Source organism: Macadamia integrifolia, chromosome 5 (genome assembly GCF_013358625.1).
Source record: "Macadamia integrifolia cultivar HAES 741 chromosome 5, SCU_Mint_v3, whole genome shotgun sequence".
In the NCBI taxonomy this organism is placed as follows: domain Eukaryota; kingdom Viridiplantae; phylum Streptophyta; class Magnoliopsida; order Proteales; family Proteaceae; genus Macadamia; species Macadamia integrifolia.
In genome coordinates, this window is record NC_056561.1 from 37,137,138 (window position 1) to 37,162,230 (window position 25,093).

Genomic DNA, 25,093 nt, shown 5'->3' on the forward strand with positions numbered 1-25,093 from the left:
TGTTCTTGCTCAATTAAGTTGCGAGAGCCCCCCGTGATACAATATTCACCAAATTCCATCCACAGACGAGGCGCCACCTTCACTTTCACCTTCACCTTGAACTATTTAAAATTTCATTTCATCAATACTTTGGATACGTGTTCGTCCAATATCCTCTCAAGATCAATCACACATGACCGATCTCTTCCCCCCCCCCCTACCCTGTTAAATATTTGTTTCTTCCCTTCTCCAATATGATACAAAATTTTTAGTGAATACACTACATGTTAGGTCACTTGATATTTAATGAAGCATATTGTTGATATAACTAATATTAATATTTTATTTATATACTAGTGATTGACAAGATTCTTAACAATGAAATCCCATCAATAATTTTTTTTTTTGGGTAAAATCCCATCAATAATCGAAGGCCTATGTCACGTACACCATATGAACTTACAAGTACCTATTATTTCAGCACTTGGACAAGACAACCCTTATCAAAGACATCCCTTTCCTGCTTCAAAAACGGTTTATTCTCTCCTACCTTTCTCTTCAAAGACCAAATTAGTAATAAGAAATTGTCAATTTTTTCAAAGATGGAGTTAAATTGAGTTTGAAAATCTAAACAGAACCCTCGAGTCAACCCAACAATCCAAAATCACCTCCCTATGGAACCCAAAACCGCAATTACTGCCCATTATCACTTTCCTATCAAACCCCACTTCATCATTCATACCTTCTTGACTTTCAAACCCCCTATTTACTCTTGCAACAACCTCCACTATTAGAATAATCCCACACTCATAGCTTCTCTCTCTCTCTCTCTCTCTCTCTCTCTCCATTAATAGTATCTGCAAGCAAGCCAGAGAAGAAGAGAATCCTTTATGAAGAATAGAAGGAAATTTTAAAAGAGAAAAGGAAAAACAAGTAATCCTTTTTCTATTTTTTAAAGCTTCCCAATCTTCTTTTCAGTTTTCAGATCTTAGATCACTGTTCACCCTCTTTGCATTGAAAGATCTCAGATTCTTCCCTGATGAAGATTCTAATAAAGCACCAGCATGTGTGGCTTTCCATGGTTTCCTAACTTGGCATTGGTGGGAATTGGCTTGTTCTGTTCTTCTAATGCAATATGTGTAAGAAGGGATGGGAGAGTAATTGCCATCTTCTTTTATTTTTCATTTTTTATGCTTCATTTCCTTTCCTGTCTATGCTCTCACAGGAGATTTTTGTTGTTCCTTAGTGGGTATTCTTTTTTATCCATTTTCATCCATTAAGTTATTAACATCTTATTTTTCTTTGGGATATGTGAATTACTGTTTTATTAATTGGGATGAACTTAATATGGTAGGTGAGGAGGCTATAAGAAGAGGTCTAAGGATACTGTGCATGCCAGAAGCGACCCTGGCTGCGAAAGCGCTTTCTGTTATTTGTTTCTCATCAGGTTGGCTAGCTACTTAGATTGCTAGCCATCTAGTTTGTCCTTTCATCACCCATCAATATACCCTTGTGATGGCTTCATCTAACAGAAACTGGCCTAGCATGTTCAAGTCCAAGACCTGCAACACTCATAACCAGTGGCAGCATGACATCAACCCACCTCACCTGTCAAGTGGATCCCAGAGAAACCCCTACACATCAGGTATTCATTCATTCCCTTCTATCTAGCTCCCACTAAGTTACAAGAAGTAACACTTACATTAATATCATATACATTAAGTATGAGAGATTTTCTCCCTTCCCTCCCATATATAACTTCTTGAATCATGATTCTCTGTCACTTCTCATATGATACTAATTAATCTTCCCTAGTCTCGTACTCTCTTCTCATGAAACGATGAGATCTCATGTGGGGAGGGGATCCAAACTCATTCTGAATGTTTTGTGATTTTGTGACAGTGCCTAGCTCTGAAGAACGGAGTCCAGAGCCGAAACCACGATGGAACCCTAAACCGGAGCAGATACGGATTCTGGAAGCGATATTCAACTCCGGAATGGTGAACCCTCCAAGGGACGAGATTAGGAAGATAAGAGCTCAGCTGCAAGAGTACGGTCAAGTAGGCGATGCCAACGTCTTCTACTGGTTCCAGAACCGGAAATCGAGAAGCAAACACAAGCAGCGCCACCTTCAGAGCGTAAACGTACTGGCTCAATCCGCTCCAACCACCACTGGCTTGCCATTGACGGTTCAGACCATTGCTGCACCCTCATCTTCCTCGTCCTCATCGTCTGAGAAATCTCCTCCGAGAAGGACCAAGAAGAAGATGGCCATGGCAGGTGTTGGTGGTGGTGGAGGACCTAATCCCAATGTGATCGATCCATCCAATTCTCCTTATCATGGGGACCTCTCGTCTGAACCCTTTTTCTTTCCAGTCCAACCGCCCACTTTCTCTCATGGTCATGGGTTCTGCTTCTCCGACTTATCCAACCTGGTTCAATACCCGGATCAAGCGGTCGGGCCTTGCTCAGCCGACCCCATACTGAGTGAAGTGGTGAACCAAGGTGCTCCAAAGAAGGATGAGCAAGCGAAGATGCAGTTGGACCAGCAGCTCAGCTATGCTGCGGCCACTACTACTACTCCATCCACCAATACTATTACCTCTGGTTCGACCACTCTCAATCAAATTCATGGAGGTACGACCTTCATCAACAATCATTCTAAAATTTTCAACCTTCATGGAATTTGTCAAGACTCAAAACAGTGGTATGGGGAGAGGACCATCCTATCATTTTAGAAAAGGGTCGAGGGCATAATAGTCTTTTCAAGACTGCTTTTTTTTTTTCCTTTTCAAACATGCGACCTATGCATGCATTGCAATGCATCATATACAAACATGTGAGGATTCAACACCTGATATTCTACGTATATGGGAGGATTCATCACCTGTCCTTTTTGTCCTCATATTTTTTATTCAAATAACAGAAAATAGGCAAGGTGTTGAATCCTCACATCAACGTTCAAAGAATCCAAGCTCTGGGTATGGGGCTATCTTGCTTTTATATGGTTTTGTAATTTCTACGGTTTCGCAGGGGTGGTGGGGGTTGAATCAGGATCAGGTAGTGGAATGGCTCCGGCAGCTGCCGCGAAATCGACGGTGTTCATAGATGATGTGGCATTCGAAGTTACCGGAGGTCCGGTGAACGTAAGAGAAACTTTTGGGGATGATGCCGTCCTCATCCACTCTTCTGGTCAGCCTGTCCTCACCAATGAGTGGGGCGTAACCCTACAATCCCTGCAACACGGCGCATTCTACTATCTGGTGCGCAGGCTAACCATATTGTGTAGCCAGGTCTACTGTTGTCGCTTAAGGGACTCATGGAGTTTCTTGGTTGTTAATGTATATATTTTGTCTTTGCATCTCAGGTTTGGGAGAATGGCAGATGATGCTGATTGAGGGGATGGAAATGCGCGCAAGTATCAAGTGCATGCTGTGGTGGTTGATCGCAAATGTCTCTTTTGGGGTCTTATGTTTTAGAATTAAGCTTATTAGGTCTATTGATAGAACTAGAAGTATGCGATTGTTATAAGGGGGGCTTTGATTATCTCTGGACGGAAATAATTTGGACATGGTTAATTAACTAGGAAATGTATACGTGGAATTTGCTTCCCCCTCTATATGAACTTTTACCCCTTTTTTTCTTCCTAACTTTTAGGTTTTTTTTTTTATTATTTTTTATTTTATTTTACAGAATTTTCTATTAATGGAAACGAGTGGAATTAGGTCAAACTATCCTTGAAGGTTTTCCCAACTAAAGAGTTTGTTATAGAGTTGCACAAATTAGATCCTCTCCAGCATGGTAGTACTAGTGCATCCAATGTGCATTTGATGGCTTGTGAGTGTGTGCTCGGATACTGCTAATTAGATGTGTTGGCGTCTTGGAGAGTGTCAAGGTCCAATTACACTCCCTGAGAACAAACTGAAAATTATAATCTGAAAAATAAAAAGATGTATGAAAAATATTCTCAATCATCAGTTGAACGAAAAGGATGTGTGAAAATCATCTGCAGCTGTTGCACCTTTGCAGTAAACATTGGGTGGCTGGGAGTCCCTTAGGGCTCGTGCCCAAGATACTCTCAACCATCACTCCACCTCTTGCTACAGAGGATTTGGACTCGAAAAACATACTAGCTGTGTTAGTCCGGATGATGTAAGAACAAAGCTCCAAATATCATTAAGAAAGAAGATAAGTGCATTCATACATCCTAAGTAAATAAACCGGCCTTAGTTGTACGATACGTACATAAGTCCAGGCTCTGGATTTCGGAGAACATCCTACTTTCTTTTCATTCAAGGAAACTAGGTTGGCTTTAGTTAATGAAAACTTAATTACCTTCCAAATTTAGCTCAAGCTTCCCTCTTGTGGTACAGAAGAACGGATAGGCCGGGGTTGTTCCCATCAAATACGGTTATGTCTCCCAGTTAATGAAAACTTAATTTCCTTCTAAATTTAGCTCAAGCTTCTGTCATGGGGTTGTTCCCATCAAATACGGTTAAGCTTCTCTCTCTCTCTCTCTCTCTCTCTCTAACATCTTGTGAAGAACGAAACGAAGGAGATGACTCAAATGTGGGAAGAAGAAAACGAAGAATATATCGAAATATTTTCCATTTGCTACATTGATAGTCCATGAAGGATATATAATAACAATTTGTGGAAGTGTTTCCTGAGGGAGGGAGCGTGGTTCTTCGGCAACCATGAGGATCAATGGGAGCATCAATAAGGATGGCATTCCCACCTTTCATGGGAGGTGGAGCAGTCATTTCACCCCCATTGTGTCTAAGCATAGGAGTCTAAGAATGTTAATCAATTTGGTCACTGTGGAGACAGTTCGATGTAGGATTTTTTAGGGACAACCAAAACTGAAACATTTAATAAATGGTTTCATATATTAAAATAGAAACCACTTGTAATTACGTGGTTTTGGTTTAAATGGTTTTAAACGGTTTTCTTATGTTTTCTTTTTTTTTATCCAAACAACTTCTTTACTTTGAAAATTTTAGTGAAATGGATGTAAATTGTAACATTTAATTGAATTGTTTATTGTTAGATTTTTTTTAATAGTTGTTTAATATAAACTTAAAGTTTTTATTAAAATGTATATAAAGTTAACATTGAATGACTTAAATTTGTACCAAAAAACGAATGACTTAAACTTAAACTTACTATGTATATGTTAATCAGTTTAACGATTTATCAACGGTTTAAATTTTAAACCAAAATAGTTTCAATTTTAAAACTAAAACTGAATCATTTAATAAACGATTTCGTAGTTTTGGTAAAATAGTTCGCTCAATAAACAGTTTCGGTTTTGTTATGTGTTAGGGAAAACTAAAGTTTCTTGTCATGTGGCCCCTACGATAGACACTAGGACATATGAAATTATTGTCCCATCCCTTGTGAAAAAATAAAATCATTCATGTCGATGCCCTTACGCTTGTTCATTGACCCTTACCCCTGTGCAAGGGCTATGTGACCAAGGATATGGAATTTTTTTTTCTCTCTTATAATGTAAATTGAAATACCCATTTATTTATTTCATCAAACAAAAATACCAATTAATTTACAGATTTCGTTTGCAGGTTTGAAGTGTTAGCTGTTTCGAATCTTGAAATAAATTCACACCTGGACATATTTTTACAATGGATTTTATATGTTTAGCACACATCTGTGCCATACACTTGGATCCATCTCAAACATCAAAATAAGATACTAAAAAAATACAAAGGGAAAATTATGCCCCTCCCTTGTACTTTATCAAAATTATATATGGATCCTAATATTTAAAAGAATTACATCCCCACCCCTGTGTCTAACGGTGTTTTAAAACTCAAAAGACCACTCTTAAACCAAAACATACTAAACTAAAAGACCATTTTCCCCTTTTGATCATCTTCAATCCTAAACATACCCAACCCAACCCTAAAACATCTTCCAATAAAACTCTTTCGTCAGCCACCGTTGTTGGAGTCCTCATCAGCCCCATTAAAATCACTTGGAGGAAACTATTGTATAAGAAGACGTGAAGAATTACTTCGCTGACGGGTTCAATTCTGAGAGAAAATCAATGAGCTTGTGCACATTGTTATGAAACCTAGATTGGGTATTTATCCTTAAATACTCCATCTTTTACACTTTCACAACATCATCTTTTTCATATTCGCCCATTTTTAAAATCACGCTTTCCATATTACTTATGTGAAAACATCGATAAAATATTAAAAAATATTTCAAAAATCACCTCTACAAAATACATTACACAATAACATTCATCGTCACCAAACTTTAATCACTTTCATAATTACATATCATATGTAAACACAATTCAATAATAGTATATCTCAACACTACAAGTAGAGGTGTCATTTGGCCTTAACAACCCAAACCCGCCCTAATCCGTTCTGAGCCCGAATAGGGTATGGGTTAAGTTTTCTAACCCAGAGGGCGGCTTAGGGTTGAAAAACACTAACTCTGGGTCAGGGTTGGGTTGGGCCAGGGTTGAGGCCTAGGCCCAACACAAGCCCAAGCCCAAGCCCAAGCCCAACCCAACCCTGATTTTTAATCCCAATTATATTATATTATATTTATAATGTATTATATTATAACCTGTGTTACAATGCATGTATATATATATACATGCATTATAACATATTTTATAATATAATACATTATAAATATAATATATTATAATGTTACATGCACACATCATTCACTTTTTTAATTTCAAAATCCCTATACATAACATATTATAAAATATAAACCCATCACCTCCTTTTGATTTTAAAAATCCGTTGGAATGAGGTCTCATTTGGCATAGATGTATGTTGAAAAAAAAAAAGATAGATATAAGAACCCGGCCCACCCTGAGGGCGGGTTAGGGTTGATTTTTTTAAGGCCCTAGTAGGGTTGGGCTGGGCTGGGCTGGGCTGGGCTGGGCTGGGGCCCAATTAAAGGGATGTAGAGTTGGGCTTGGGTTTCTTCAAACGCGGTCAACTCGGTCCTATTTCACCCCTAAGGATAAGCATATCAAACATCATATCATACAATCAATACCACATACATGTGGGATAATCCCACCTACCTTAGCCTACATGTCTCCTACTTCTACCCTCTTAGCTTTAAATTCTCCACTTTATTACCACATGTAATTAGTTATGTCTCCCTTTACTCTCCTAATTCAAAATTAATTCAATGCCCCACCCCCCCTCTCAAAAGTCAGCAAAAGTCAATCCTTTAAGACCAAGGCCAAACCCTAGAAATCAATCTATCATGACACGTGTTATCATCCTTTAGAAGATGAGAATGTTGGGGTTTGACTGATTAAATATTAATTAGAAAAATTCTAACTTAGGATTAATTTTTATATTTTAGTAAATCCGAAATTACTTTCAATCTGTTGGTTCCCCAAATTTGGATTGGAACATCTTCTAGGGTAGTTTTACTAATCTTAAAAATATGATCATGATCAGGTGCTAAATTAAAATTAATTAGAGAAATATGAATTCAGGTCTCAAAATTTTACAAATTCCATGGGTTTTTATAGGTAAGGGTAGAATTGGAAAATAATAAAGTATCTCATGATCCGACCATCAGATTTATCTAAGGATTGAATCAAGTTCCAATATAGGGATGATGAACATGTGTTTAAAATTTCAAATCGATCTGATGATTAAATTGCTTAACCTAGAAAAACATCATATATCTAACCTTCTAGAAAATGGAATCTTAATTGAAGAACTTGAAGAACTATACTTGTTGATGGTAGAAATAAAAATTTGAATAGGGAGAAGAATTAGAAGTAGTAATGAAAGAAAATAAGAGAACCCTATCTTGTAGAGAAGATTACTCAATCGGATCAAACATCGATTTTGCCACCTTGCTCAAACACAAGGAAGTCTTCACACATGAACAGTAGTAGCAACAATTGTAATTTTTACTAATAAAATTCGTGTACAATGCTTGGCCCCTTACAAACTTATATAAAATACTTAAAAATAAACTTAGCATTACACTCGTGATGTAATCCGGTCAAATTTAAACTTTTGTAATAGGTCTCGTGTTAGATGTTGACAACACCAATGATTTTTGGATCGTTATGATCTACTGTTTGGAGGGAAAGTATGACTCTACCTATTAGTACAAGGCTTGCCGGTCAAACTGTAAGGGATTCAAACCTTTCAAGTCTAAGTGGTAAGTGACCTAACACCTTCTAGCTCGACCCCCCTTACATGGTGCAAATGACATGGAAAGACCTTGCACAAGTCCCTAGGGAAATCCCCCTAGGAGTTGAGAAAAGAGGGCTGAAAACCAACAAAGTAAAGCAACTGTTCTGACCACCGATAAGAACATGCATCTACCAGTGGGCATCAATCTCGATTCATCATTGTCTAGCCTACTCCAGGTGAAAAAATGAGGTGTCTATATGTCTTCCTTGTAAGTCCTTCAGTATCTCAATTGAAATTGGCTACTAATTTCTTGATGCTACTATAGTGCCTGATTGAGAGTTCAAATGCATTGCCTGTTGGAATTTAAGTTTCAAAATATGGTTATATTTGTCTTTTCAATGGTCCTTTTGAAATTTTGCTTTTAGTCTTTTGTATCAAAAGGTCTTCTTTTAAATTTCAGCTTTCCCTCCTAAAAGTGTTTTTTCTATATTGGCTTTAGCACTTGTGAAGTAGTAAGGAGCTAAAACTTCTCACAAAATTTAGTCCCACACTGGTTAGAGATAAAAGAAAACTTGGACATATATATGAGAATGTTTGTCAAGGGTGCAAGCCCTTTGGAGAAACACTCTCCCTTGTCATGTGGGTGTGGGGGTTCCTGGGGTGCTTTTAAATCTCGTGCGCTGAGCCAAGTCGGGCCTACCGTGGCCGAGGTCGAGTACGGGTACGTGTGTGGGTGTGGGTGGTTCAAGGAACCTACTTTTTAGTACATGTAATTTTTGACTTGGCTCCACACTTTTTCTTAAAGGACATACATATTATGTATGTACCCAATAAATGTATATACGTATGTACATGCACCTATTCGTATGAGTCATGTACCCTTCCCCATAAGTGAATGTACTCTTCCCATACAAAGAGACACCTATATATGTATGGGTACTTGTACAGGTGTACCCATTCGTATACAGAGGCCTACATTCAATATATACAAGAAATCTGTCTGTATTCGGGAATTGATATGAGTTTTTAACTTCTCTGTTTACTGCAAGTGCTTCTGTTCTCTGTTTTTCTCTCTGTTATCGTTTTCTATGTTGAATTTCTGAGTATTACCTTCGGACATACCTGTGGGAATTGCTTATTAGAGTGCACCTTAAGTAATTGGAGAGTTGTTTTATCTTGGAGGTGAGAACGTATGGTCAACCCGGTTGCATACATATATACGGGGCATTCAAATACCTTAAGGAGAGTATTTACATATACGATTCAACTCTACTTAAATGAGACGATTTTTGTTACTATTTTAGAGAATCATTTGAACAAGTAAGTCACCTTTTACTTGTAATTACATTTTAATTAATATAATTGTTTTTGTCAAAGTTTTATACCTATTGCCTAGTTTCTGTTTCTTGCAATCTTATGGTATTTGAAACAAGGTATAAGGCTATGGCAAATGATACGGATTCAGATACACATAATGCAAATGGTGAAACTAATGAAGGGGCCACACCAACTTTGCCTACCAATACTGATGTACCAATTCGTCCTGTCATTTTTGCTCAACCATTACTACCTACTAATCTCTCAATACCCACCAATGTCAGGCCTTTAGTTAGATCACTTCAATCTGTCAAGGAGAAGATGAGGATCATTTTTGAATTTGAAAAAATTGACCAATTCAATGGTTAAAATTTCAAAAGGTGGAAGCAAATGCTTTTGTTCGCTTTGTCTTAGATTGGGGTTGCTTTTGCATTGACTGAACCCAAGCCTCTACAAAGTGAGGATCCTGAACTTGAAGCAAAAAGACTTGCTTGGGTGGAGGCTGATTTTCAATGCAAGAATCATATTTTGAATACACTTTCACTTGAGTTATATAATGTTTATAATTCTTTTGAAAGAGCCTACATGATATGGGATGCTCTATCCAGAAGTACACACTTGAGGATGTAGGGAGTAGTAAATATGTGGTGTCCAACTTTTTGAATTTTGTTATGTTTGATGGAGATGACATTTCCTCCTGGATTGATAAATTTTAGGTACTTGTTGGGAGGCTAACAAAGGAGAATATAATTCTGCCGAATGCATTTGTCACTGGTTTATTAATTGAGAAACTCCTTTCTTCTTGGAACCTATTTAAGTTGACCATGAAGCACAAGAGAAATGAGTGGACCTTTGAACAAGTTGTAGTCCAGATCAAATAGAAAAAATGAACCGTGCAAAAGACAAGGCTGTTGAGACTCCCAAACTCAAAAAAATTTTGGTTGAAATAGGGAAACAAAGAAACTCTAAGAAGGGCCTTCATGTTAAGAAGGACAAATCTTTCAAGAAAAAGAAAGGTAATTGCTTCCTTTGTAGAAAATCAGGTCATTTCAAGAAGGATTGCAGGAGCAAAAAGAAATGGTCTAAAAAGGCTAAGATCAATCTCATTGAAAGTGAGATTTTTACTACAATGATAACAGATGTTAATATGGTTGAAAAACCAACGGATTGGGTACTTGATACTGGTGCTACAAGGCATATTAGTGGAGATCGAAGTTCCTTTTCTAAGTACTCTATTATAAAAACTGATAACCAGGCCTTCATGAAAAATTCCCAATCTTCAAGTGTGGTTGGAAAAGGTCAAGTAACAATAAAACTTACTTCTGGAAAGACATTTGTTTTGGAAAATGTACTCCATGTTCCGGATATAAGAAGAAATCTAATTTCAGGGCCACTTCTAAATAAAGTCAGGTTAAAGTTGTCTTTTGAGTCAGATAAAGTCGTATTGTTGAGAAATTATGTATTTGTGGGCAAAGGCTATTTGGGTGATGGTTTGTTTGTATTAAGTGTATCTGAAATTATTAATAAAATGTCAAGTTTTTCTGTCACTTTGTTGACTCTTATGATTTATGGCATGATAGATTAGGATATTGTAGTGCTCCTTACATTTCTAAAATGTGCAGATTAGGATTGCTTAAAAATAAAATTAAGCCTACTCTAGACAAGTTTCCCATTTGTATAAAGGCTAACTTTACCAAAAAACCTCATAAATCTGTTGTTAGGCAAAGTGGTTTACTAGACTTGATACATAGTGATTTAAGTGATTTTAAGTCATATGAATCAATGGGTGGTAAAAAATATATTGTGACTTTTATTGATGATTACTTAAGATTCACCATGTTATATTTACTTAATTCAAAAGATGAAACAGGAAATGCTTTCATATCATACGAAACTGAAGTTAAAAATCAACTTGAAAAAAAAATTAAAAGAATTAGGACTGATAGAGGTTCAGAATATTTTAGCATAAATGAACTTTATGAAAATCATAGTATAATTTATTAAATTACAGCCCCTTATCAACCTGAATCAAACGGTATAGCTAAAAGGAAAAATCAAACATTAAAAAAGATGATGAATTCTATGTTAATTAGTTCGGGTTTATGTCTTGATATGTGGGGTGAAGAAATTCTATATATTGGATATATTTTAAATAGGGTACCCCAAAAGAAGACTAGTATGCTATCATTTGAATTATGGTATGGTAGAAAACCTAGTGTTAATCATTTAAAAGTATAGGGCTATTTATCAAATTAAGTAAGAAAAATGTTGATGACTCAGGTATAGGAAAAAACTTAAGTTTAGGAGAAGAAATGTCAAAAGAAAGTGATCCTACATCTAATGAAAATGAAGCACGTCAACTACGGAGAAGTAAGAGACAAGAAATATACTTACTCATAAGATAATTGACTTGTCTATTTTATATACAAGGATCATCTTACATATAAAGATGCAATAACATCTCAAGATGTAGTATTCTGGAATAAAGCTATAAAAAGTGAAATAGATTCTCTTTTATCCAATCATACTTGGGAATTAGTTGATTTGCCACTAGGGTCTAAAGTGTTAGACATCAAGTGGATATTTCGAAAGAAATTAAAACCTAATGGATCATTTGATAAGTTTAAAGTTAGACTTTTAGACAAAAGAAAAATATAGATTATTTTAACATTTTCACTCTGATTGTTAGAATAAATACAATATTAGTAATGATAGCAATAGCTTTTATCTATAATTTGGTAATATACCAAATGGATATAAAGATAGCATTTTTAAATGATGACTTAGAAGAAGAAATATACATTAAACAACCTGAAGGGTATATAGTATTTGGAAAAGAACAAAAAGTTTGCAAATTTATAAAATCATTTTATGGATTGAAACAATCACTAAAACAATGACATGCTAAACTTGATATGATATTAATATTAAATATTTTTTTTATAAATGATGCTGAAAGATATTTATTTAATAAATTTCATCAAGAAAAGGTGTAATTATACTTCTTTATATGGATAACATGTTGATTATGGGTACAAATTTGGATATTATTATGTAAATTAAAAATCTATTGATGTCCAATTTTGATACAAAAGACTTGGGTGAGGCTGATGTTATTCTTGGTATCAAGATAATCAGGAAAGAAAGGGAGATAATCTTATCTCAAATACATTATGTGAAAAGTATGCTTCAAAAGTATAATTATTATGATTCATCAAAGATCAAGACACCTTTATAGGTAGAAATATCATTTACAAAAGCATTTGGGTGAACCAATAAATCAAAAGAAATACTCACAAGTTATCAGTTCTATTTCATATTTAATGAATTATACCAGACTAGATATAGCATTAGTAGTTAGAAAGTTGAGTCAATGCACTCACAATCCAAGTAAAGAGCGTTGGTATGCCCTAGACAGACTAATGAGATATCTAAAGGGTACTATAAATTATGATCTTCATTACAGTAGTAATCCTACTATTTTGGAAGGTTATTGTAATGCTAATTGGATATCAGATACAAATGAATCCTTATCAACTAGTGGATACGTGTTCACACTAGGTGGTGAAGCGGTTTCATGAAAATCAATTAAGCAATCTTGTGGTACATGATCCACCATGGAAGCAGAATTTATCACTTTAGAAAAGGCTGGAACTGAAGCCAAGTGGCTCATAAATCTAGTGGCAGATTTTCCATTGTGGGCAAAATTGATGCCTTCTATTTCACTTCATTGTGATAGTCAGACAGCTATAACTAAAGCAAAAAAAGCAAAGTATACAATGAAAAAATGAGACATATTCGTCTTAGACATAATCTAGTAAGGTAGTACATAAATGAAGGGATAATAGCTATAGATTTTGTGAAATAAAAAAACAATTTAGTCGATATATTCACAAAACCAATGCCTACTAAGGTTGTACATGATTCATCTAAGGGAATGAGCTTAAGGCCTATGTCATAGGTCATATGATGGACATCCAACCTATGTGAAGAGGTTAAATCTTGAATTAGGTTTAAATGGTATAAACGAAGTCACTGGATGACCTGCTAAGTACTACTACTTAATTGTTCATTCTGGCTAGATGGTAAAATAATACTACTACAAAGAAAAGAGAATGAGTTACAAACTCTTAATTAAGTCAAATCTCACGAACTGTGGGAATGTGTTAATTGTGGTGCACACTATGGATTGACCTAAGTGGATGTAGGGGGTGTAGCCGCCAACCGATGAGATTTTTAAAGATGAATTCTTTAAACATCCATGAGACCAAGATAAGGGACAAGACCGGTAAAAATGTCCAATATTATCATGTTAAAGGTTGTTTCGAACGTCAACTGGTAGGATATGGGTGGTGACCTAACCGGCTATACAGATGAAAGGTTCAAGAAGTCTGACTTTACCTGTACTCTATAGCGTAGTTCATCAAATGTAGTGTAGGTTTAAGTCCTAAAGACATCTGCAATGATGTGTCCTACTATGTTTAATACACTTAGTTATTCTATTTTCGATTTTATCAATATTTTGAAACTTGTGGGGGAATTGTTGGAATTGAAGTTTCAAAATATGGTTATATTTGTCTTTTTAAATGGTCTTTTTGAAATTTTGCTTTTAGTCTTTTGTATCAAAAGGTCCTTCTTTTAAATTTCAGTTTTCCCTCCCAAAAGTGCTTTTTCTATTTTGTCTTTAGCACTTGTGAGGTAGTAAGGAGGTAAAACTTTTCACAAAGTTTAGTCTCACATTGGTTAGAGATGAAAGAAAACTTGTACATATATATAGGAATATTTGTTAAGGGTGCAAGTCCTTTTGGAGATGCCCTCTCCCTTGTTATGTGTGTGTGGGGGTTCCTGGGGTGCTTTTGAATCGTGTGAGCTGAGCCGAGCCGGGCCGGACCGAGCCTGGCTATGGCTAGGGTCAGGGTCAAGTACGGGTGTAGGTGGTTCAAAGAACCTACATTTTACTACATGTAATTTTTGGCTTCACTCCAAACTTTTCCTTAAGGGATATACATATTAATGTATGTACCCAATAAATGTATATATGTATGTACATGCAACTATACGTATGAGTCATGTACTCTTCCCATACAAAGAGACACTTGTATACACATGGGTACCTATACAGGTATACCCATTCATATATAGAGGCCTACATTCAATATATATAAGAAATCTGTCTGTATTCGGGAACTGATATACTGTGAGAGTTTTTAACTTATCTGTTTATTGCAAGTGCTTCTGTTCTCTGTTTTGCTCTATGTTATCGTTTTCTGTTTTGAATTTCTGAGTATTACCTTCGGATATACCTGTGGGAATTTCTTATTGGAGTGCACCTTAAGCAATTGGAGAGTTGTTTTATCTTGGAGGTGAGAACATACGGTCAACCCGGATGCATACATATATACGGGGCGTTCAAATACCTTAAGGAGAGTATTTAAGTATATGACTCTTCTCTACTTAAGTGGGATGATTTCTACTATTGTTTCAGAGAATCATTTGAAAAAAATAAGTCACCTTTATTTGTAATCATATTTCAATTAATACAATTATTTTTATCAAAGTCTTATACCTATTGCCTGGTTTCTATTTCTTACATTGCCTCATAGTTTGGAACATTAAGAACCACTGATTTAAAAAAATTTCTTTCCAGAGCCAACTCATGGCTTTGTATATTAGAGTTGGGAAAGGGATCTCCATGCTATCCCAAGCCAAGCCAATGTGCACATGCATGACAGGGGGTGTCTCACGATTTGTATACAAGAGGCACACATGACCAAGTTGGATGATTTGAGGTGGTGTGTACAACCAATAATGTATACATCATTTTCTTTAGAGTTATATCATAACTCGTTGGACTTGGTTTTATCTATAGTTTCACAAAGATACACGTGTTTGTTTCTAAAGTTTATAATTTTTTATGCAAATAATATTTTACATGAAAAAATTTCTCCATCTAAATGTTCTTACGTTTTTTCAATATATTTTTTGCATTTGTTTTAAAACAAATAGTGAAGAATCCTATTTTACGTTCTTCTGTCTTAAAAAAAGAATAGGGCCTTGTGAAAGGATTACCAAGTTGCTTTAGATTCTACGACTCAATCTCCTTGAATTGTTAAAATTGCCTAAAATTCTACAACTCAATCTCCTTACGTTAAAATCATGAGATTTTTAAGCCTTTTCTTATCAAATTTTAAGCTAGCTGCCTAGCTTGACAAATTCAAGTTCACATTAGAAAGACTGGAAATTTTCCTTTTTCATACTTCAGACCAGGCATTGATTAAGACCCATTTACCAAACAAAAGCATTTGTCGAAGAATTTTCCCAATTACTCGAAGATTGCACGAGTCAATCTCCTTACATCAACCGATTTTGATTCAGATTGGATCTGCATTGGTTGGGATCAAATGGATTTATCCCTATTTTTTCTTCTTGATATTTTAGACCATTAAATTTGATCAATGATTGGGAACGGTCTTGATCAATATCAATTCGATTTGAGCGATCCTGGTTGATCCAATCTGATTTTTAAAATAGAGATTGGGTGTGAAAATAAGTATCGAGGAATACTGATGCAAGGAGATTGACTTCACCATATATTAGGGTTGACGAAAAGAGAATTCGTAGGCTACATTAATGAAAACAAGGAAAATGGTATAATTCATTTGGAACCTGCATGGCCAAAGTTGGAGAGAGAAAATAATAAAGAAGCTCATGTGAGAGAAATAGAACTTGGCTTGTGGCTTCTTCCCACTATGCAAATAGTAGTTATAATACCAATATAGAGAAAAGAATGCTCCTTAGTCATTTGGCCCTTGCACCCAAAACACATTGGGTGATAAAAAATGATGCATCCACCCCTATGAAAACCCAAAATCACACCCCCTTGATGCCTATGAGCACCCTTTCATTGGCCCTCGCATTGACATAGGGTACATGATCAGGGAGCATGCATTTCCCCTACCAAAAGTACACTTTGATACCTTTCCTACTTATAAAATTCTTGAAATAAAAAATCTCTTTAATATACCCTACACTCACACACATAGAAGAAGTCGAATCAGGTTGTGAAAAGATGTCCATAACCAATTCCACTTCTCCATATGTGTGGAATTACAATACATTAGGAGGTAACGTTCTTTTTCCCAAAAAAAAATTTATGATATAAGATCCAGACTAGGCAAGATAAGAATCCACGTGGGGTTAAAAGGGGCCCACATTTATGAGGTTGATTGGGTCCCGAGTTGGCAAAGAATCAAGCCTAAGCAAAGGTCCAAGAGGCCGAGTACTTTGTTCAATTTCATTTCTCGTCAGGGAGAGAGAGAGTTGCTTCTGGCCTTTCCCATTGTTTGTGATTGTCAACCAAGGCTGTTTATTATGGGTTCGGGATTTGACCACCTCTCTCTCTCTCTCTTCGCAAAGTGGAGTTGGTTTTGTTTGATATTTAAAACCCTTTCCAGCCCTCACCGCTCATAAAGGTCCCCTTCATTCTCTCTCTCTCTCTCATACCCTCTGTTTCGAATTTCGAAATGTCGAATGTTGCAGGGACGAGGAGTGACACCTGTTAAGAGAGAGATAGAAAGCGCCTTTTTTTTTTGATCTGCGAAGGCTTCTCGCATTGTTATTAGTCTCTCTTGAGCTCGCGGGGAACAATCGAATCGAATAGAAATGGCGGCATACAGGGCCGACGATGATTACGATTATCTGTTCAAGGTGGTTTTGATCGGAGACTCAGGTGTCGGGAAATCCAATCTCTTATCCAGATTCACCAGGAATGAGTTCAGCCTTGAATCTAAATCTACGATCGGTGTTGAATTCGCTACGCGGAGCATTCATGTTGACGATAAGGTCGTCAAGGCTCAGATTTGGGATACAGCCGGCCAAGAAAGGTTTGATTCACTCTTGTTTTCTCCTCCCTTCGCCTTCCATTATACAATGTTACATTTTCTGAATATATCTTTTCTTCTTCATTTTTCATTGCTATTGGATAGATCTCTAGTTTTATTTGATACGTAATTATCATTGTTAGAATGCGCTCAGATCGTGAACCTTATGGAGATATTGTTGGTTTTTATAATTAGATCAGGGGCCTCAAATTTCCAGTATCTCCATTATGAATGTTGATTTAATATTGTCGATCGCAGACAAAGAGGATGGACTTTTCTTTTCCGAATCGTGTAGGTTTATCTCATGTTTAAGATCTGCTTGTCTGAAGCCTAAAAATGTTGTTTTTATTTAGTTTGATTCTGATTTTGTTATCCAATGACACTCTCTTCTAATGTTGTTATATAACAGACCGTGGATGTCTGGAAAAAAAAAAAAATTATGCACTGTTCTTTTATCAGATCTGATTATTGACACAGTTTTGTGGAGGAGCGCAGCAGTTAAATGCCTCATATTTGCATATTGAACGGATGTTTTAAGGATTTCGATTATATCATAGGCATATCTTTTTGTACGGTGTGGTGATAACATGCGTTAATCATATCTATCGGGAAAGTTGTTATTATAATTGTGGAGCTTGTTTAATTTAGGTTCTTAGTAGTGTTATCCATTAGCTATATAGGTTCTAAACCATTCTTATGGTTTTCAAAGCTGCACATTGGTATAATGTTTATATTTCACTTCATGGGGAGAAGTGGATCATGTTGTTGATAGGAGCAATTTAAGATATAATGACCATGATGTGCAGGGAGTACTTGGTTGTTTGGAATCTGTTTGAAAGATTTTCTATCTATAGCTAATTGATGTTGATCACTTTCTTTGCGATGATGTGTTCATTGAGAATATCTGTATCGGATGCTAAATGCACACCTGACTTCTATTATGAAATGTGTTCATTGAGAATATTTATATTGGAATGCTATCTGCACAACTGTACTTGAGCTCTTACAAAGTTTATCTTGTTTTTGTGTGTGGTGTGTGAGCACATTCTGTCTGGGGGGGGGGGGAGGAGGGGAAGGGTTTCAGACTTTCAATTAAGATAATGCTTTCCAGTAATTTTTTGTATGCTATTTTTAACTTTTCTATCCTTGTATCTGGACTCTGGAATACATTTTTTTTCCCGTCATCTTTTCTTTTCCCTGGTTCTTCTTAGGGCAGGATGTTGAGAAAAATCTGATTGTTCTTGTCCAATACAAGCCATTTTCACAAGATGTACCTTCTGTGAATAAATGCAATTTTATTTACAAGATCCCGATTCCTTGTTTTTAAACCCTGCTTTGACTTCAGCCTCCCTCTACTGGTTTCTTATGAGAAACAAGATACTGATTGCAAGATGGGGTCTACAAATTCCATAGATACTTGGAAGGATAAAATCCAAAATTGTCCAAGGCAAGTGACAATGAAACAAAGACATATCTGCAAATATGTCTAAAGCATTCACAATGTCTATGTTGGAAAGAAAAAAATTATTGAACAAAGAAGACAAAGACGAGACCGAAAAGGCATCAAACAAAATATCAACAAAAGCAACAATGCTTCAACACTGAGACGAAGTGTACTGAATCAGGATAAAATGGACAAAATACGAATACCTTAGCAAAGCACCATAGACATCACGGACAATGGATGGTGAAGTCATGTCATCCATGGTGGAGTAGGATTAACCTTTCAGCAGGTTACAGGTTCCTACACAGCAAAAAATATTGCAGGACACATGTGTAATAGTTTTAATAAGGTATTTGGAACCCAAAACCCACTAGTCAGATATATACAAGATTCTGGTCATATGTTATGTTCATATGAAGAAATCAAAGCCCAAAAATTGTAGGACTTCCAATGGTGGGATCTGAACTCATGAGTTAAAGTAGAAAATAGCAAGTATAGATATTTATTTATTTTTGGGGGGGAGTTTCACAGATCTCCAGATCAGCAAGCTCCACTTGAACTTATGGTAGAAGGTGATAAATAGAGAGAGAAGTCTATTCTAAAACTATCACTGTGATCCAATGATTCGATGCTATGATTTCTGGTAGTGTCCAAATATGATAAACAAACCCCTGAAACACAGCATCCGTAGCATTAACATTAATTAAGGGGGTGAATAACATCAGACAACTGCATAGTTGTCAAGGTGTCGCCTTGGCGTCCCGCATGGATTTTTTGGGGTCTTGGTGGCTATTGCCTTAGTACAAGGGAGATCTCCAGATCAGCGGCTATATCCACTTGAACTTATGGTTGAAGGTGATAAATAGAGAGAAAAATCTAATTTAAAACTGTCGTAGTGATCCAATGATTTGATGCTATTATCCGGTAGTGTCCAAATATGATAAACAAACCCCTGAAACACAGCATCCGTATGAGGCATTAACATTAATTAAGGGGGTGAATAATATCAGACAACTATGTGCCGTCACCTTGGCATCTGGAAGGTATTTTTGGGTTCTTAGGGACTATCGCCTTAGTACAAGGGGTCTCGAAATGGTACTGAACCAGGTTTGGCTTGCACTTATGCCAAATATCTTTTTTTCATTTACTTAAGATATTATTTATAAATAAGAAGATACCCCCTAAATGAATATGATAAAAATAGTTAAAAATTCAACTCCCCAGTTTAAGAACAAAAGTTGAATTTTTGGTTGTAGGGGCGATTTTTAACTTTGAAAATGCTAGGATTTTTCTCAAATCTGAAGTTTAATAAGTCTTATTGTGATAGAAAATAACTAAAAACCAAAAGAGCAGCAAAATAATATTTTGTTTTTATGTCTAAAAATTTATTTCCACTCAGGGTAATTTTAAACCGCTTTCGTGCACACCAAATAAGGTTGACCGGAACATAACTACTGAAATATAAATTAGATTTAAGCAATCTTGGATTTGTTGGAAAGCTGTTTTTTGTGCTGCCTCAGACAAAAAGTCTCATTTAAAATAAAATCATTTAACCAGTAAAACTTATTAGAAAACAATAATATTTCTCAAAAGTTGATGTTTGATGAGTTGATTTGGCTTAATGTTGATTTTTTATGTCTTGATGTGGCTTGCTGTTGATTTTTGATTACTTGATGTGGCTTAATATTGATTTTTTATGATATAAGATATATGTAGTATACTAAATAATGTTAGAAAAGAGGGGAAATAAAATAATAACACTTGGGTGCCTTAGCCGCCTAGACAACGCTTAGGCGGGCGCCTTGTCGCCTAAGTGCTTAGGCACCCCTCCACCACCTTGGTCACCTTGACAACTATGGACAACTGTCTTGTCTGAAATCTTACAAAGTAGTTGAATATGTCCAGGAAGAAAGAGACTAGAAAGAGGTAAAATGCTTATCTTGTTAGAGAAGATCGAGTCAAACTGAAACTGATAATGTAGCCTGTTAAAATAGGAAATAGAGGCCTCCTAGGACTCTCCAATCGAAACCATTTTCAACAGGAACTCCAAGTTAGCAGATTGAAGCCAAAAGGGACTCCTTAAGTGATAAGAATATCCTTCCAAACAACTACTATCTCTCACAATCGATTGACAACAAATACATCACAGTTGGCCTGATCTAGAGTTTGGTTAACATCCAACGGAGCAAGGAATCAAACCAGTAACACCGCATGGTATAACGCAGTCTTTAATTACATGATTTTCTTGGAGAACTTGATGGATCATCCTTGGGAGCATCCACAATGGATCAGTATCCTTCAACAGAAGTCTCATTAGTCTCCAAATGGAAGCACAGTTGCAGGAATAAAATAAAACTGAAAGAAGAAGAAAATAGAGGAGAGGAGGAAGAAGGGGATAGGGTCAGTCTCTCACAAACTGAGGTCTCTCACCAATGTTCTCACAACATTTGATGGAAAAGCTAATTTTCTTTAATCATCAAACTCGTAGGCTGTATTCTGCCCTTCCTTGCTATTAAATAGAAATGCTATTGTTATAGAAATATAAATAATTGGAATAGAAGCTAATCCTTTCAAACTTCCAATCTCTAGTTATTTCGATTAAAATAAAAAAAAAAGAAAAAAATCTGTAGTTAAAACCAAATTGGAAACTAGATAACTACTTAACAATAGAAACAAGTTAAACTAAGTATAGCATAGTTGTCAAGGTGCCCAAGCAGCTTTGCCTGGATTGGCACCTTCGTAGCGTCGCCTTAATTTTTGCCCCACTAGACCACCTTGGTTTGCCTAGGCGCCAGGATAACTATGAAAAATAGAAACAAAGATAAGAAAGATCTTCATTTTCTAAAACTCCACACCAGTCTATATCTTGTACTTCATGTATCTCCACACAAGGCTAATGGGTCCCACCAAATCTATTAAGTACTTTCTACAAGTTTCAGCAAATTCTTCATTAGTTCTTCTCCATGCGGGCTGGCCATTTGGCTGTCAATTAAAAACCAGAATTATTTCTGGTTGATGGGCACAAACAGGGCCTAATTTGTGGGCTTAAATGATATCAGAATATTGGCCCACAAACACTGGATCGATGTGAAAAGAAAATTCTGGACAAACTGTTGTTGGAACTGGTTCTTCCCCATCGATCTTCATCAATCCCTCACTAAGCCTCCACTAGCAAATGGATAGTCAGGTCATCATACACTAGATAGTGGACGATGACATCACCAACTGCTCACCAAATAACAGCTCATGGTTTTTTTTAAAGTTGCCCCCCCCCCCCCTCCTTTCTTCTCTTTGCCTATAAAAGGGAGCCTTCCCTCTTCAATAAGGCATTGGTCGTTCAAGACTTCAAAGCTTTGCATTGAAGAACTTTGAAAAGGAGAAGATTATAAGATAGAAACTTGAAGACATTATGACAAGGTATGAGCAATGGGGATTGGGAATCAGATACAAAGCTTGAAGTCTTGAATGACTTCACCTAAGCTATCTTCACATTGATGTATTGAAAGGAAGGGTCAGTTGTAGGTTACTGAGTTTTTTATGCTTAGAGTTGGACTGTTCTGGATCTCAACCTGAGAACTCTTAAGCTTTGACTGGTAGGTTGTTTGGGATGGTTCTTACCATGAAGAGTCAGATGTGTCAGTGAGCAGGATAATAGGCATTTTAATTGTGAAATTAACAATTGTGTGCCCAAAATATATAAATATTTTTCAACAATTGCAATGACGTTTCTTAACCAACTGTTAGTGCAACAACAACATAGCCTTATCCCTACTAAGTGGGTTCAGATTCATGGATCCTTGCTCTCCAATCAACTCTATTTGAAGTCATACGTGGTAGAAAGCCTGCATGTATCCTCACCACCACTTCTTGGGTTATTTTAGGCCTGCCTCTGGCTCTTTTAATCTTTCAATTTGAATCAAATCACTCTGCTAAACTGGAGCATCTGAAGGCCTTTATTGAACGTGGCGATGCCATCTCAATCGAATTTCTCGTAGCTTATTATGACTCAGAGCTACTCCCAGCTCAGCTGCAATGTGGTCATTCCTTACTTTGTCCTTCCTAGTTTTGCCACACATCCATCTCAACATCATCATCTCCACTACGCATAGTTTATCTATATGCCACTTCTTAACTGTCCAACATTCTGCCTCATACATCATAGTCGGTCTTATGATAGTCCTATAAATTTTTTTTTGTAAGATTTAAAAGAGTACGCCGATAACACAACACTCTGGACGCACCTTTTTACTTCAACTAACCTATTTTAATTTTCTGAGTAACATCATCCTTAGTATCTATCACCTTCTTTATTTATGATTGACCTCAAATACCTAAAATAATTACTTTGTGGAATCTCCTTACCATCAATATTCACCACCTCATGTTTCTTAACCAATTGCAAGTTGTAAAATGCAATGCAATTTATATCTTGAAATTTTTGTAACATAATTTTTTAAACAACCATATTTTGAACTATAAAACTGCATGGGGCAGTAGTGAATTTTAGATTAGAATAAACAAAAAAAGAAGTTTAAACCATTCTCTTTTAAACTGAGGGGAAGCAGATCTTATTCTTTATCCTGGGAGGGGGAGGGGGAGGGGGGGAGGGGGAGGGGGAGGGGGGAGGGGGAGGGGAGGGGGGAGGGGGGGGCGGGTAACAGACATTGTTGTGAGTCGAATTATGTTATGAAGTGTTGTGTCACTTATGCTCTGAGTGACTTGTTTGGGCTGTGAATTGATGTCATGACCCACAGGTGATGTAGATTTTATCTTTCCTTGTCTAAGTTAAAAACATACGGCAAAGGTCTGAACCCAGGTTTGACCAGACTGGTAAAACAGGACCTATCATTATCTAATACATTTCGTTACCCAAAATGTGTTGGAATTTTATTTCTAGCTAGTTATTCCGAGTAGGACGATGATTCTCTTGAGGTCCCACATGTAAATGACCCTTCTTTTATCCCTTTTGAAACAAAGGCCTAGTTTAGTCTACAGCTTACAAGTTATGCATTCTACTACTCAGATTGTAACGTTTATCTATGCAAAATTTGTCTACTGTTTTTTCCTTCACTAATGACTTTATTAAATCTATTAGTTTGTTGAATTCTCTCTCTTTTTATTTTTTATTTTTGTTTTTATTTTTTTCTTATATATAATAGATTTCAACAAAAATTCGAGGCCAGTTGAATTGTAGTGCAGCTTAATAATTCAATGTTTCATTCAATTTCTTTACGTAGATACCGGGCAATCACTAGTGCATACTATCGAGGAGCTGTTGGTGCACTGCTTGTTTATGATGTTACACGTCATGTTACATTTGAGAATGTGGAGAGATGGTTGAAAGAGCTTAGGGACCACACTGATTCAAACATTGTGATCATGCTCGTGGGGAACAAGGCTGACCTGCGTCACCTGCGAGCTGTTTCTACCGAGGATGCAAAAGCCTTTGCTGAGAGAGAGAACAACTTCTTCATGGAGACTTCTGCCCTGGAATCTATGAATGTAGAAAATGCCTTCACAGAAGTGCTCACTCAGATCTATCGTGTTGTCAGCAGGAAGGCTCTTGATATTGGGGATGACCCTGCAGCGTTGCCCAAAGGACAGACTATCAATGTGGGCTCGAAGGATGATGTATCAGCTGTCAAGAAAGTTGGATGCTGCTCTTCCTAACTGAAGAAAGGACGTGGATAGGGATCCGGTGTTGAATTTTTATACCACTGCTCTGATTTGGAATTCATCATTCTGTGTGATGTGCTTCTTGATATTATTTGTTGAGATTTTGGGCACAACAGCACATGGAATGCTCTCTCAAACATAGTTTTACTGTCATATCATCAAGCATTGTATGTTTAAACTCTTCTAGGGCTAGCCAAAATGTTTAGGGATCTATAGAAAGTTGGTGGATGTTGGGTAATTCTCTTTGCAGCTGCAGCAGAGACTCTTTGCAATTTATGTCTCCTTTTTCGTTCTCTTTTTTATTTTTTGGGGTTCAAGTCGATGTAATACTTTGATTTTTAACTACCACAGGGTTCTGTAATTCTGTTATATTTGGTTGCTTTGGACTACAGATGTTTTCAGATAGTCCAATGGAAAGACATGGACATTAGTTCTTATAATTTAAAATGGAATATATGCAATGCGCATTCTCCAAACATATTTGGCATTTGATGGTGGTGGCAAAATCTTGGATATTGATGTTCTGAACGCACCTATCAATCTTCCTCTTACGTCTTAAAATATTAGTGACACCTTAGTACTTTCCTAGGTCGTTACCCTAGATAATTACTCTCATTGCTCAACCTCAACTA

The 25,093-nt window shown here is 36.5% G+C and overlaps 2 protein-coding genes across 2 annotated transcripts; both read left to right on the forward strand.

The window, feature by feature from the left end:
* The first annotated feature begins 847 nt into the window (after positions 1–847).
* On the forward strand, positions 848–3,605 carry LOC122080342 (WUSCHEL-related homeobox 9). Its single transcript, XM_042647295.1, has 5 exons — positions 848–1,118; positions 1,334–1,624; positions 1,882–2,616; positions 3,013–3,242; positions 3,347–3,605. Exons 2-5 carry the CDS (start codon positions 1,495–1,497, stop codon positions 3,365–3,367), a joined length of 1,116 nt encoding a protein of 371 aa, XP_042503229.1. The 5' UTR covers positions 848–1,118; positions 1,334–1,494; the 3' UTR covers positions 3,368–3,605.
* Positions 3,606–16,836: 13,231 nt separating this feature from the next.
* Positions 16,837–24,850, forward strand: LOC122079888 (ras-related protein RABA1f). The gene is made up of 2 exons (XM_042646660.1): positions 16,837–17,344; positions 24,023–24,850. The coding sequence occupies exons 1-2, from the start codon at positions 17,124–17,126 to the stop codon at positions 24,453–24,455; spliced, it is 654 nt and encodes a 217-aa protein (XP_042502594.1). The 5' UTR covers positions 16,837–17,123; the 3' UTR covers positions 24,456–24,850.
* Positions 24,851–25,093: the final 243 nt, after the last annotated feature.

Coding starts and splice junctions, on each gene's coding strand:
- LOC122080342 (XM_042647295.1), top strand. CDS start 1,495: ATGGCTTCATCTAACAGAAACTGGCCTAGCATGTTCAAGTCCAAGACC. Junction 2,617..3,012: donor TCTCAATCAAATTCATGGAG/GTACGACCTTCA, acceptor ACGGTTTCGCAG/GGGTGGTGGGGGTTGAATCA. Junction 3,243..3,346: donor ACGGCGCATTCTACTATCTG/GTGCGCAGGCTA, acceptor TTTGCATCTCAG/GTTTGGGAGAATGGCAGATG.
- LOC122079888 (XM_042646660.1), top strand. CDS start 17,124: ATGGCGGCATACAGGGCCGACGATGATTACGATTATCTGTTCAAGGTG. Junction 17,345..24,022: donor GATACAGCCGGCCAAGAAAG/GTTTGATTCACT, acceptor TTCTTTACGTAG/ATACCGGGCAATCACTAGTG.